The sequence below is a fragment of the Dermacentor andersoni genome, chromosome 8 (assembly GCF_023375885.2).
Source record: "Dermacentor andersoni chromosome 8, qqDerAnde1_hic_scaffold, whole genome shotgun sequence".
Classification (NCBI taxonomy): Eukaryota; Metazoa; Arthropoda; class Arachnida; order Ixodida; family Ixodidae; genus Dermacentor; species Dermacentor andersoni.
Genome location: NC_092821.1, coordinates 67925927 through 67940229, shown reverse-complemented (window position 1 = coordinate 67940229; position 14303 = coordinate 67925927). Strand labels below are relative to the sequence as shown.

At 45.9% G+C, this 14303-nt stretch overlaps 1 protein-coding gene across 1 annotated transcript in view; it reads left to right on the top strand.

Annotated features, from left to right (window-relative positions):
• Tbc1d8-9 (TBC1 domain family member 8/9) overlaps positions 1-14303 on the top strand; it is a 105530-nt gene that overhangs the window by 21432 nt on the left and 69795 nt on the right. The window contains exons 7-10 of the mRNA XM_050185598.3: positions 1112-1177; positions 2326-2402; positions 6635-6760; positions 8714-8846. Of these exons, the coding sequence (XP_050041555.2) occupies positions 1112-1177; positions 2326-2402; positions 6635-6760; positions 8714-8846 (402 nt within the window). The remainder of the gene's footprint in view (positions 1-1111; positions 1178-2325; positions 2403-6634; positions 6761-8713; positions 8847-14303) is intronic.

Genomic DNA, 14303 nt, shown 5'->3' with positions numbered 1-14303 from the left:
GTATATCGCATTTAACGAAGCTATTCTTGCATCAGATAACTTCGTTAAAATGAGCTGCAACTGTACCACATTCCTTAACCACCATGATGATGATGAGACAATGGCAGCCTGAACTCACACACCGGGCATACACAATGTTGCAGCTACTGCAGCTTTTACAGCTCCAGCTGGCATGCAGATTGGATTGGATTGAACTGTGGCAGCCTTTAGTGTCAATGACAACAGCTGGTCACTACTGTAGTTTTGGTTTCATACTCGATCGTAACACGTCATATTTTAATAAATTTTTCCAGAAGAGTGTGCCATAATCAAGTAATTATGGAAAATGTCTGACTAATATTCCCAAAACAGTCGAATCACCATACCCCATAATAATGTGTTCAGTCAATTCACCACTGTTTCTTTCATTTGTTTGATCATCCTTTTCAGCAATACTGTTTACTTTCCACGTAGAAATAAACTTCTTTGCATGAGGGCGATATCGAGCAGTATTGCCACAGGTCGTTAAAAAGTACTAGTAGATGTCTGCTTGAAAAATCAGCAGCAATTAATAGATTTTTTATGCTGACAACAGAGGTGTTTTGATCAAAATTTCTCCCAGTTGGGCCCGATGGTTATTGTTAGTTACGCAATGTACCATAGGAAAAACAGTAAGCATCCAAAATTCTTGCCGATATGCACGATTTTAAAAACCATTCAGCACACACAGAGAGGCTTGAACTCCACAAGTATTAAAAACATGCCTTGTTCCAACTTTCAAACCAGGCTTAGAAGGGCCTCAGATACCCTCAGACACCTCGTACCTGAAGTCTGAAGTGTTGATTGTGTGTTGGACCATGCTGAAACCCCAAAATGAAAGAAACATGCATATTGCTTTTGCACAGTAAAAGTTGATTACTCAGTGCTATCTGTTGAAGAAGTAGTAGATTGCATTATCGTTTTTCCGGAAGATGCCATAAGTCGAAGTACTATTTGGAAGGTTTATCACTGAATCACTGAAAATTTTTAAAACACTGAAGTTATGGCACCTTCTGTGTGTATTTGGTGGTGAAGTCCCGATAACTGCTTTCCATAAGCATGCCTCTCATGTCCTCTCCTGATTGTCTTCCAGACCCTGGAGAGGAGCAACAATTTCCTGTTCCCAGAGACCATCATGGTCGCCAGCAGACAGAAGAAAGTAAATGAAGAGTCTTCTTCTTTTTTAACAACTTCTGGGAATGCCACAGTACCGCGAAGTGACATGCAACCAATCGAAATGAACTTGAAACATTTAAGGGTGCCACAATGTTTTACACGTGGCCATGTGGCCACTTGTGAAGAGCCTTGCACAGTTATTTTTCTTGTCTGTTTGCTTACTAGTATAAATTGTCTTCGTGTTCACACTGTGTTGTAGTTTGCAGGCCTATCATGGTCGGAAACCTTTTTTTTTTTAAGCAGAATTTAAGAATTTCTCCTGCTCTGAATTTGTTTACTGCAGCAACAGCCAACCTTCACAGCAGACATTGCCATTTTCTCAAGACAAGCTTCTTGATGCTCACAAAGCTCTCCTTGTTCGTCAGGGTATTATTTGTTGCGACTTCCAAAATACATGCCCACAACACCTTGCACAAATTGCTAGGTGCAAAAGTTGCTGTATAGACGTTAAAGACTGGTGTAACCTTTCATATCCTGATATTGCCACAGTTTAACAACACCTTTTGGGAAACTCGCGTATCAGTGGGGCCAGATTTCCCCCTCTGACAATTTAGAAAACTCTGTGGTTGTTGCATTTTGTTCACCGAGGCATTCGACTCTTGTCAGCATGGTTCTTACGGTGCAAAATGAGCAGGGGTGTTAACAACTTGATTTGGGCAAGTCAGTTCATCTAAAATTGAGTGAAATTAGCAGCACTGCTCCTGTTGTGGTTTTCTTGTCCTCGTCTCGTCGTTCTGCGTTAGTGTACCTTGAAGTGAGCAGTGGATAACGATGATGGCACATGCTCTGTCTGCCAAATTGCGCCACTGTTGCGTTCAATGCACGGGACTTGCACATGGTAATGGCTCGCCGTACACAGACCACACGGCATGCTTCCACATTCAGGGCATGATAGGAGCACGCCACGATTGATTTCAATGAAGACAATGTGTGGCTGTTGAAGGCTCGTTTTCATACTCGACTGTGACAGAAACATGCTTTTAAGGCATTGGTTTCAAGGGGAAAAAAAATAAATGTGATCGTTTAGAATACATTGAATGCACAACCAAGGAAACTGGAGGTGTGACAAGAAGTGACTGCTTTGTGTAAAAACCAACAGGTATTGAAATTTTTTTTTTCTTTCTTTTCCAGCACTATTTTTCCATGTTCACCAACATCGTAGAGACGTTCGCCCTCATGGAGCAGTTGGCGAACCTTGCCATGAGACAGTAAGTTCACTTCCTTGTACTTTTTCACGTGCCAAACCTGAGCATTTATGTGTCATTTATTTCTAACAGCTAAATTCCGGGCCTGTCCTACTACAAGTTTTTTCAGAATCTGTCAGTACTCGTGATGACCGTGGTAGGGCACTGCTTGAGCTGGGGCAAAGCATGTTAAAGAAATGTGATTCAAATAGAATGGTTACGTTAAACCAACCCCGAAGTCTTGGAAGCAAACTTGTAAAATGTGAAGGGCAGTAAAAGTGACGCTAGCACTGGCAACCCTTAATAATTGAAACTGGGTAATTTAAATTTCCATTCGTTTCGAACCTATCTTGAGGGTGCTTAACTTTGACGAAGATTTTAGCTGATTCAAAATGTTTGAATTCAAACAAATTCAAACATCTTGGCTCCCCTAAGGCCTGACCAAGAAATTAAGAGAGGTTCACGACACGTGAATAGTCACAACACGTCTTATGTTTGACATTCTGACTGCTGTACATGCTGACATATGGCGTTACAAGTTGGCATCCTCAATCCTGGTCGTGTGTTTGGAGCTCTGGTGTTCAGGATTTACATTTGTGTCTCTCTCCTCTCTGCACTGTAATCTCATGGTGCCCAGTCATAAAATTGCCTTGGAGACAAAATCTTTTTACGTACAGTCAAATCCGGCTATAGTGAACTCGCAAAAAAATGCCTATCAATTCGATATAATGTGATATAAGCCTGCTAAAGAATTGGATGTCATAAAAGCACAGAGCATTTATAAGATCACTTTATTGATGAAACTAGCTTAGTTTCGCATAAAATAGTCCTGTATTTTCTTCTGCATGGGCAATTTCACTGCCTGCAACACACCAATTTCTCCACATTGTCTAAAGAGTCGAAGCAGCTGAGGCCACAACCTTCCACATTTGTGTAGAAGAACCGGACTAATGCAAGTGCACCAATCACCTCGGAGGATGTGGGCAAAGGGCCGTCGTTACTTTCGTCATTGTGCCCAGTTTGACCTGTGCTCGATACGATGTCAGCAATGTAGTCTTCGTTTTCTGGCTCTCCCGTGGTCGCAACACCACCATCTGCACTCACAGGCTCGTCGACTATTGATTCTTCAACGGCTTCCGGAAATTCTGACAGCTCGCTCGAAACTTCGGCAACACCAGCAACGGCTTTGTCACACTCATCAGAATTTAAAGTCATCACTGGGCCCACGGAAACTGGTACATCTGAAGCAATTTCGGATGAACCACTTGTACACGGCCATGCGTACGCGTCGGGTGCCACGGGCACCAGGTCACATATTTTGCTTTCCGCGGATTATTCCACACGCGAGAGAGAAAAAAGGAAGGTGAGGAGGATCGCGCAACTCCCACCGGACGCCCTTGCACACTATTGGTTCTCGCCATGAGGTCACGTGTTACCTGCGCGGCTTTTCCCATGACTGCCAGCAACCCCCCTACTAAGCAGCTGACGCGCGCGCGTGGTTTTCGCCGATGGCTTCACGCACACGCGTTTTGTTTGGGAGTGCGGATGCTGGATACCCTGTTTCAACGCCACCTGTTTCATAAGCGCTGCTAGTGGGTCAATAATACTTGCAGAAATGAGAACTGCCTTCCGCATGGTTTGTGTTTTCAGTGGAAAGCATTAGAAATCTATTCGTTTCTATGACCAACGTGTTTCCAACTGGTGTGGCGGGCTCCAGGACATTCACATGTGAGCTGTACGCCAGTTCGAACTGCCCAGCGAGCTTCAAGTGCCTCCATGTTGGCCTCTGCATAGCCGAAGACGCTTTCGAGTGGATCTCCAGCTACAGTCAGACTACCAATACAACATGAATTGTCGACTCCGAAGAATATGCTGAATGAAAGTGAATGTTTTATTTTCTTGAAAGTGAACTAAGGAAATTTGTTTGAAAGTTTGAATATTCAACCAGCTAGCATGTCAGGCCACGCAAGTGTTGCATGGGCATCTGCCGTACAACGTAAGCAAAATACACAGAATTTTAGAAGAAGCATGCTAAACCCTATGCTGGCAATGCTATTTCATGTACCTAAGCCGCTTCTGATCGCCATTTTAATGGAACATTCACTGGAAAATGTTCATATGCTGATGCCATTTCGTTATCGATCCCATTTAGCAATTTTCATTAAAAACCATGCTTTAATGTTGGATATTCTAATGAACTGGGGAATTTTATTTTGGTATCGCACGTGTGAGGCTGATGGTGGAGCCATGCCAGCTGATAACTTGGGACAAGTTTTATTCTTCCTATTCATGGTCTGCAGCATTCACGTTTAGAGAAGGCTGATTCTTCCCCAGTGATCTTCTAGCTGCATGGAATTCTTATCAATTTTAAGCATACATTTTCCTTTTTCAGTTGCATTAGGGCCCGTGATGGCCAAATCATGATCACGCTACTACTAATAAATTCTTGGCCGTGCAAAGTGTGTAGCAGTGTCGTGCACTGCACTCGTTTGAGCGACGTCGTCTACCGTGATAGGCTCGTTTCAGTCGTCAGTTCGCGAACCCGAGATACAGTCGCACAGCGCTAAATTTATTAAACCCCCAAACTTAAAAAATAACAGATTCCTATCAGTGTCACTCCCAGTTTCTGAAAACGCCTCTGTTATATGCATTACTAGTACACTGTACTTCGACAACACATCGTTTCTTAATTCGCCGGTATTGTGAACTCGATCATACTTGCCGCCCTCAAAGACTGCACCATTCACGCACTTCGTACGCTGGCGTCCTTTCTTCATCGGCGCGAACGCAGTAAGAGTCATCCGAATCGTGGCGCCAGTAACGGCGTCAACGAAGGGCGCATCAGCGATTGTGAGTTGCTCAGTAGTTAAAATCCTGAAAACCCTACGGCATTAAATTCACAGCTGGCACTCTGAGCAGCGGGAAGGAACACAAGTGGAAGCCACATACGCGAAACTTGACACAACTAAATTGAGAATTAGCATGGAGTAATCCATTCGTCAAACTGGAATACACACCACTCGTGCATCACATAACGTAAAGGGCACTTTTGAAGAGTTGCATTCATCACACGCCAGAAGTAGCGAAAATAGCTTCCGTAGATGAAAATTTATGCTGCTGCTATCACGTCTTCTTGCCTGAAAGGCGCCACCGAAACAAACCTGTGGTGCACGGCGCGCATGACAGCTGCTTAGTGGGCCGTTGCCGGCAGTCATGGGAAGAGCGGCGCAGGCAATACGTCACCTCATGGCGAGAACCAATAGTGTGCAAGGGCCTCCGGCAGGAGTAGTGCCGTCCTCCTCGCCCTGCTTTTTTTTTCTCTCTCGCGTGTGGAATCATCCGCGGAAAGCAAAATATGCCACCGGGTCACAAGTTTGTCTGCCTTAGCCCTAATCTCCCCCTTAGCCTTCAAGATCGTGCTGAGAGTGTTCCTCAGAATCTTGCACGCTGCGGGGACATACGACTTCTCACCGTGTCCGACCCGATTTATGATTTCAAGCTTCACGGCTAAAGGCAAATTCTGCCACTTCCTCACGGCAACATTGCGGGAGAAGGCCCACAAGGTGCAAACACAATGAACCAGAAAAACAGCGAGCAACTCGCACACGATTCGCACTTGCGCCATTTTGCACGATGAGGGCACAAGAGCTTCTGATTGGCTGTCTGAGCAAGCGCTGCGGCCACGCCAGGATCATTTTTTGCTAGGGGGTGTCAACGGCTCGCCCGATGCAGCGTGCTCATGGTAGGGAGAGTGGTTGGATGGAGCCATGCCAATGGGTTTCCCCACCACCGCGAGGGAAAGCCAACTTCTGAGGGCACATTTGTGCCGCTTGACGTTCGATATATTGGGAGTCGCTGCTATTCTTGTTCGATGTAAGCATAATTTTTGCTATATATACTCATTGTAACTATACCGTGTTCAGAAATTGTTCGATATACAGAATAATTCAATGTAAACGGGTTCGATATAGTCGGATTTGACTGTATATGCCAGGCTTTTTTTTTTAATACAGAACTAATCAGAACAGCACAATTCTAATCCTTGAATTGGATTGCGTGAAAAGACAAATACTGCAGAATGAGTCGAAATGCATAGTCTAATAATTAAAAAATACATTAATGATTATGTTTTAAAGCAAAGCTCTATGCACTATGTTACGATGGGGCTGACCACCTAGCAGGTAGCATAGAAAGTGTTGGGCTGTTCAAGAACAGCAACACAATATGCTCAAGGGGGCTACCTGTGCCACATGCAGGCTCATCTCCGAGGAGACATTTGAGGCCGATCAGCAGCTTTCGCGAAAGCTCAGCTGTAATGCCCCCAAGAAGCTTCCACTGCTGAAGAGGGACCTGGACGCCAGGGCCCAGAGCGAGACCTACCGGTGAGGTCCCGTTTTGTTTGCTTCCGTTCATCTTGGCCGGTGTGATGTGACATGATGCAATTGTAGGAATGGCTGCCCCAAAAAAGGAGACGAAAGAAATGCTGGGAGGTTAACTATAACTGAAAATCCTGCTTGCTACCCTTCACTGGTGGATGGGGAAGGGTGCTGTAGAAATAAAAAGAGAACAAGGAGAGAGGCTACGTAGAGCACACACACACAATCGCAAACGTTCACGATCGCAGCACAGGATCAGTTAACGTCAGTGAGGGTTATCAAGCCATTTATATGAGTCGGTTACCCTGAAGAATCAAAGCAATGCTTTCATTTCCCTCTGCTGTGTCAGCTAGTAAGATCAACACTTCAGAATTGTTCATTCCAAAGTACCATATTTGCACAATTCTACCGTGCCTCCATTGTAACGGAGTTACATTACCACCAAAATATTTTAAAAAATAACTTAGTGCCGATTCTATCGTGCACATCAAGTAGCAAAACTTGAGTCGTTGCGTAACGTGTTCAAACAACTTTGTGGAACCTACAAAGGACACAGATTTGCATACGGCTGAATCTTAGCGGCTAGTCGCTATCAGAGTCCGACAACACCTCCTTTTCGCTGTCTACCGACCACAGAAAGTCATCTTCAGTTCCATCTAATGCATTAGGAGTGCCACACGTACAGCAAACTGGAAAACGGCGACCCGAAACCAAGGCATAAAAGAACAACATCCATTCTATGGCACTGTAGCTAGCTGCCTTCCATTGAGCTTCTTATTTTAATATAAATCAGTTTTGTTTTTGATGTTGAGTAGAATTAGCTATGATTGTAACGTGCATGGAAATTTGTACACACTTTTCATTCAAGTAAGATACACCTTAGAATCATGCAAATACGATAGTCTGTCGTCAGCGGATGCTACAGTGCAGTAATGAGCGATTGCCTCTGTGCATAATCGGGGACAGTCACCAAGAATGTGTTCCAAGGGTCTCCACACAATGCCCAAAACATGGGCCTCTAGATAAATCTGGGTGCATACAGTCCCTTCAAGTGCATAGGAATCTTTGTTACTTGTACACCTTGGCATTCTGTGACCTTGTCTGAATGCAACTAGTACCATAGCAGCTGCCATGGTTGGTACTCGCAGCCTTGTGCTCAGAGTTAGAGACACAGAGAGGGCAATTTGCCATGGCAGTTGTTATTCTTGTGCACACATAGAAGGCCAACCACTTGCATCAAGACCGACTGTCTCAACACTGAAGGGACTGAATGAACTGTTTTTTGCCAGTAATGCAAATAACTTGCAGGCCATTTTCAACTGATCACAGTTTTGTACTTGTATTATTGAGCTCTCTGAATGCTCATGTTGGTAACTGTGTCTGGAGCTGGCTTTCACCGGTAGTGTTTTTGCCAACATATGGATTCACTGTGCGCTGCTGGCCCTCCTGTTTGTGTTACAACAAACAATGTTATTTTAATCGACAGTTTCCTGTCAGTAAAATTTTGCATGAGTGGGCATATCAAGGTCACCTGGGGACATATTCTTGGACAGCCACTTGTGAAAATATCACTTTCAGTGCATGTTCATTGGCTGCTTGAGCGAAACCGCTAGGATCACCTAACGCACTGTGTACTACGTCACGCGAAAGTGATAGAATCACCAAAACTGATCATCTGAGAATATATATTGTCCTCGGGATGCAATTGAAACTCCAGCTCTGAAGGCAAGAAAGCATGTTAACATTGTGTGGTAGTAGTAAGTTCCCTTGCTTATTTATAATCATGCCAGCTGCACTGAAGAGGCACTCGTGTAGCAATGCCACATGAGCTCAATTGATTGATAATTGAATTGAAATTAATGATTGCAGTAAGGTGTGTGCAAGCATTACACAGTGTCCAACTTCACGATGACACCCTCTAGGAATTTTTCAGTGCAACTCAGTGCCGTCTGCATGCAGGACAATGTTTCGTCTGCCGTTAGACGAGCGGCTAGATGGAAGCCTAGAGTGCTGCCTCTGGACGCCTTACAACAAGCAGGCCGTCCGTGGGAAGCTCTACCTATCACCAAACTACATCTGCTTTGAGAGTCGGGTGAGTCCTTTTGCTCACTCGCAGATAAAATCATTTCTTTAGGGATGCTGGAACTGCCACCCTTTTATCCTAAGATAGTTATGACACAGCTCATTATGATAGAGACAGGGGTCGTTAAAGTACACATAAATTTATGTATATTAAGCCTGCAGTGCATGCATTAGGCTTCTGTTGTAGCCTCTTATTATCTTAAATATTTTTGCACGAAGAAAAACACACCACTTAAATATGCCATCAACATAAATTGAAACACTAATAAAAAGTAACCCATGAGAATGCTTCTTTCACATAATAACGCAGAAGTGTGGTGCTTTATCACTCTGGAGCCGTTTTCTAAACATGAAGAAGTTCTAAGTGCACATTTCAGTTGTTTAAGCCACCATTACAAATGCAGGCGAGTTTGGAAGTGCAGCAACTCATCCAAGTCGTTTTCGACTTGTCCACGTTTTGATTCGTGCTGATAGCACATTGTGAATCACGCTTGTGTAGAGTTATTGAATGGCCAGTTGCGATCTTTACCAGCATCGCCTAGCGGTAGCGGTTGTGCTCGAGACCTGTCGACTGTGAGCGGCAGCAGCACGCATGTGACAGGTCCACTCGCGCCCCCATTGTGGTATCGGTGTGTACAGGCGCGGCCACTGCTACACGGAACACGAGAGACAACGGCAGCACTCCGCAGAGCGCCACTACTGGCTCCTCGTGAAGTCTTGGCAGAGAACTTACCATAGCACAGACGAGTCCCCGGGCTCTTCACCAATCGCCTTAATTGCACATCTCCTCTCGAATGATGGCGACTAGATCTACGTTTTTACTTTGCTTGCTGCTGTTATGGGCCGGCACTGCAATAAGACCACGCATGCGTGCGCCTGGCACAGGTGGCCAAATGTCTCGAGCTTAGCAGCTACCTCTAGGTGATGCTGGCCGCTTGACAACCTCGGAGAACTGCTGATTCACACTGCACTTGTACGGGAGGCTGCACAAGGCATTATGTAACAAGGATATGAGGCTGCGAGCGTGTCTCGCACGAACAACAACCACAAGACTGGTAGCGCCCAAGAAATGGCTGAAAAGCAAAACGAAATGCATGCAGCAATGTCCACGTGTCATCATTTCTACTTGGTCCCCTTGTCCATGTCTGGCCGTTGTGGTGTTCTGGCGTGAGCTGCCTTCGAATTAAGGTTAATGACTCACTCCAGGGATTTCTTGGGATGCATAAGTGTCGGAAGAACATTCAATATGCACAGTGTTAGTGATTTTAAGCCACATTTCACAGCTCTGCGGTGTCTTGTTCTTGCACAAGTAAAATGTAAGGTCACGTTCTACACCTGTGCCCGCTGAGTGGGTAATGTTGCCCTCCGCTTGTTACCGCTCACAATATCTCTGCTGTCACAGTGTTCAACAAAAATCTTAGTAGTACTCTTGTTTTTGCTTGTTTTGGAGACATTATATAGGAAAAACATTGTGAATTACCAGAGACTACCTGTGTGTGAGAATGCGCTGTTGATAATGTCTCTGACATCATCAGGCTGTTCCTTAGATGCACCACAAAAGTCGTTTTTCATTTGCTGTTTCTTTGCCTGTGTTCTCAAATTATTTTTGACTATTGCTCACAGTTCTCAAAATTAACTTCACTTATATAGTAAAACCTCGTTGATATAATCCAATTTCATACTATTTCGCAGGGCCAATGTTCGCGATCGAGAACACAAAAGTTATTCTATACAGTTACACTTACTTTTTGCTGGTTGATGTGTTACCAGAAAGCACAGATCTTTCGGCACTAATGCTGCGATCCAAAAACTGATGCAAAAACTGCGATTGTATGATACGTTTTCTGGCCACTACATCTCACGTGAACAAGAACAGGCACGAGGCATGCGCGATCGAGAGTAGTAGGTGCCCACTGCAGCAGCTTCCCCAAAGTACTGACCCGCCCATGTCATGGGAAAATGCCGACACTATAGAAGAAAGCGAAACTGAGGAGAGCCCCCTGACATCACTCTTTGTGAAGCCTCCATGACGCCTGAAGTCGGATTAACTCTGCCATTTTGTCAGCGCAGATTCTCCTCTCCTGTTTACGTTTCTTGCCTCCGGTGGGCAACCATGTGCAACCCCAGCAGGCTGTGCACTCGTGCACAGACCGTAGCGATCCCGTCGACGAAGCCAATTGCGATGTGCCATCGCATTACCATTGCCAAAGCTATGTCGTCCGAGTATTGTGCTCTAGCATTGAAAGAAGTTCATACTGAATTCCACAAATTAGACCATGAGGCCGATCCCCACTACTTTTGCTGGTTTCTATGAAATCTGCACATTCTTACTGTACTGCAAGGACACACAAGTGATGATGACCAGCACACTTAACGTACACCATGACACATCGACCTACAGCTAGCCCATCTGCAGTTTACAAGAACAAACAGGTATGCCACTTCTGGCTTGAGGCATCGTTTTGCTTTATTGAGCAAGTTTCAGGCGGCAGTGCACCACAAAGGTGTGGCAAGCCACAGTGCACTGACACAGAGGCAAGCAGAAAAGACATTTAGATACCTGACTGCGTCTTGAGGTGTACTCTTAATTTTGGTAAGCTAAGCTTCACGGAAACAAAGTTCCGTGCATATGCGTGTGGCTAGCACGTTGACCGGGCTCGCTACATACAACCATGCAACCATCAGCTGTTTCACTTACACACAAGCTTACCTTCTTCTGTCGAGCCTTCTCCACTCTGGCACCGGCATCCGCCAACCTTCGCTACCCTGTTCCCCTCGGGCTCACAGATAAGATGTCTGCGGTAAACAAGGTTCAACCCCTTATTACTTATAGCTAGGGATGTGCGAATACCGAGCAGTAAGTCTCGAATCAAATACCGAATTGAATCAAAAAAAAAGGAAGCCGAATGCCGCATCAAACATCGAATAACAAAATTTTAAACAGAAGCTCGAACATTTACAAATTCTCATGCAAAAAAAGCAGCTGTTGTACTTGGTCACGGGTCAACTTCTCAACAGCGTCGCCAGCCATAGAAAACAACGTTTCACTTGGTGCACTTGTTGCTGGAATGCCCATGTACTTCATGGCCATCTTGCACAGTCCTGGGAAGTGTTGCTTGCCTGTTTCTTTCCAGAATACTAGAGGGTCTTGGTCCTTACTGCTAGCGGGCCCTCTAAGGCACCGCTGAAACTACTTGATGTTGGCTGTTTTGGAGCAGTGTCTTCTTTCTGGTGACGCTGCCAGCTTCTCAATGCTGTCCCAGATACTGCTGATGCGCTCCTTGTGAGCTGTAGATGTTGACACTTCAGTACAGTATGCTTCTTCTGGAGAGCTCTGCAGCTCAGTTCTTGCAAGCTCCATGAGCCTTGTTCCCTGAAACAGAGGATCTTAAGCCTCGGGTCATAGGCGGTTGCCAACACATACTCCTTTTGCTCGTCCTGCCCTGGAAACCTAGTCCTCATGCTTTTCAGCAAGTTTCTTGCAGACTCTGAGGTGTCATCATCAGCTGTAATGCAGTCTTTCAGGACCATTTATGTTCCATAGAGAAGTAGTACCACTGATGACAAAGTTGCATACTTCTGGCCACTAAGATCTTTGGGTGCCGATGCGATTGGTTCAAGAGCTTTGCCGAGCCCAGTCACTGCTTTCCACCCCTGTCGTGTCAGGTTGGGCACAGTTGCCTCAGAGGTGGCTTCTTTAACCCTTTCGCTGTCACTGACGTACCGGTACGTCATCGCGCTTCCCCCCCATGGCGTCACTGATGTACCGGTACGTTCTCTATCGTGCGTTCAAAATTTCGCGCCTGAGCGCAAAAACAGGCGCTCCTGGATTGGCCGCGCCATCTGTTGACTCTTTCTACAAGTTCGTATATTCGCTCCGACCTGTGTTAACCCATGTATTGAAGAGTACGGTGCGACTGCCACTCCCCACTTTCTCTTTGCTGAGTGGCGCGGTGGCTCCGCGTTCGCTGGATCATGCGTCGCGCGCGTGTGGTTATGGGTTCAAGGGTTGTTCTGTAATCTCCGCTGGTTTGAAGGTTTTTATTTTTCTTCTGTTGGTGTGCCTGCTACGGCGCGTCAAGTTCAGGCGCACGTGCCGTTGCCTCTCCAAAAAGGGTGACTCGACTGCTGCTTTCGCTCTCTCGCCGCACCCTCGCTTCCGACTTGCAGCAGTAAACGTAAAGCCCTTCGAACTTTGTTTAGCCTTTTTTCATCTCCCTCTGTCTTCTTGATCACGCAACGTCCCATTTCTCTCCGTTGCGCGGGCGACTGAAAGCGCATCCTCCCTGCGCGCGGTTACTTTCGGATGGCTCGGCGCGCGGGACCTTCGTCTGCTCATGGGAGTGGTGGCTGAATTCCGATTCAGAATACGAGCCGAGCTTGGATTCGGACTCGGATAAAGTCGCTTGAGACGAAGAGGGTTCCGCATCGTCAGATTCGGATGTTGAACAGATTTTATAGTCAGGCTGATGATGATGATGATGTTTACTAACAACAGCTGCAGAACACTGAAATGTGCATATTGCATTGACTATGTTATTTGTATACCAATCATAATCAAAAATAAATTGCTATGTTCATTCCCTGTTATGCTCGTTCCCTCAAACCAAGCCGACACTGGGGGTGCGTCACGGCCAGAAACATCCGACAGCGAAAGGGTTAAGCTGCACAAGACACGAGAGCATGTCATGCTCATTGTTCCACCTTGTTCCCATGTCTTGAATAAGTTCCAAAACAGAGAGCTCCAACCATCGCTGGCAATCCTGCAGTCTTGCCACAGCTTGGTCACTGTGTTTGTAATGACCAACAATGGCACGACACTTCTTGAGAATGGCAGGAACTCCTGCTGTTTCTTCCTTGGCATCTTTTATAGCTTGTTTCAGTGTATGGCCCATACACTGCATTGAAACACAAGAAACGCCCATAAGGGCTGCACGGAAGTTTCGTGGATTGTCCGTCACCACATGAACTGTCACTTTCTGCAATGGCAGTTCCCAGTTAACCATCATTGCTTGCAGGTGCTCCAGGATGTTGCAAGCAGTGTGGCACTCGGTCACACTCCGGTTGTCCAGTGCAAAGCTTCTCATCTCGAGTTGGAGGTTCAGTAGTGGTAGGTGAGGCTGATGTAACTTTGGTTAGACCACAACACCACTTGTCATGCAGTGGCAGCGAAGAAGATGATGACGGCGATGTTGAAGACAAAGAGTTCAACAACGGCTATGACAAGAACCTCATGGGCACTTGAGGTCAGTTGTGAATAGTAGTGGAAGCGGCACCGTTCGAGCGACAATTATCATCATCTGCGATCTTCCCCTTCTGTTAGCTGCATGGTGCAGAGCCGTGTGGTCACTGTACGGTGAAATGGCAGCGAGCCGACGGCTGCTTATTCCAGCGACCTGCTGCATGCACTCATCGAAACGAGGTTGAGTAAGAAGACCGGACCAGGTGTGCCTCCGTGAATGGTTTA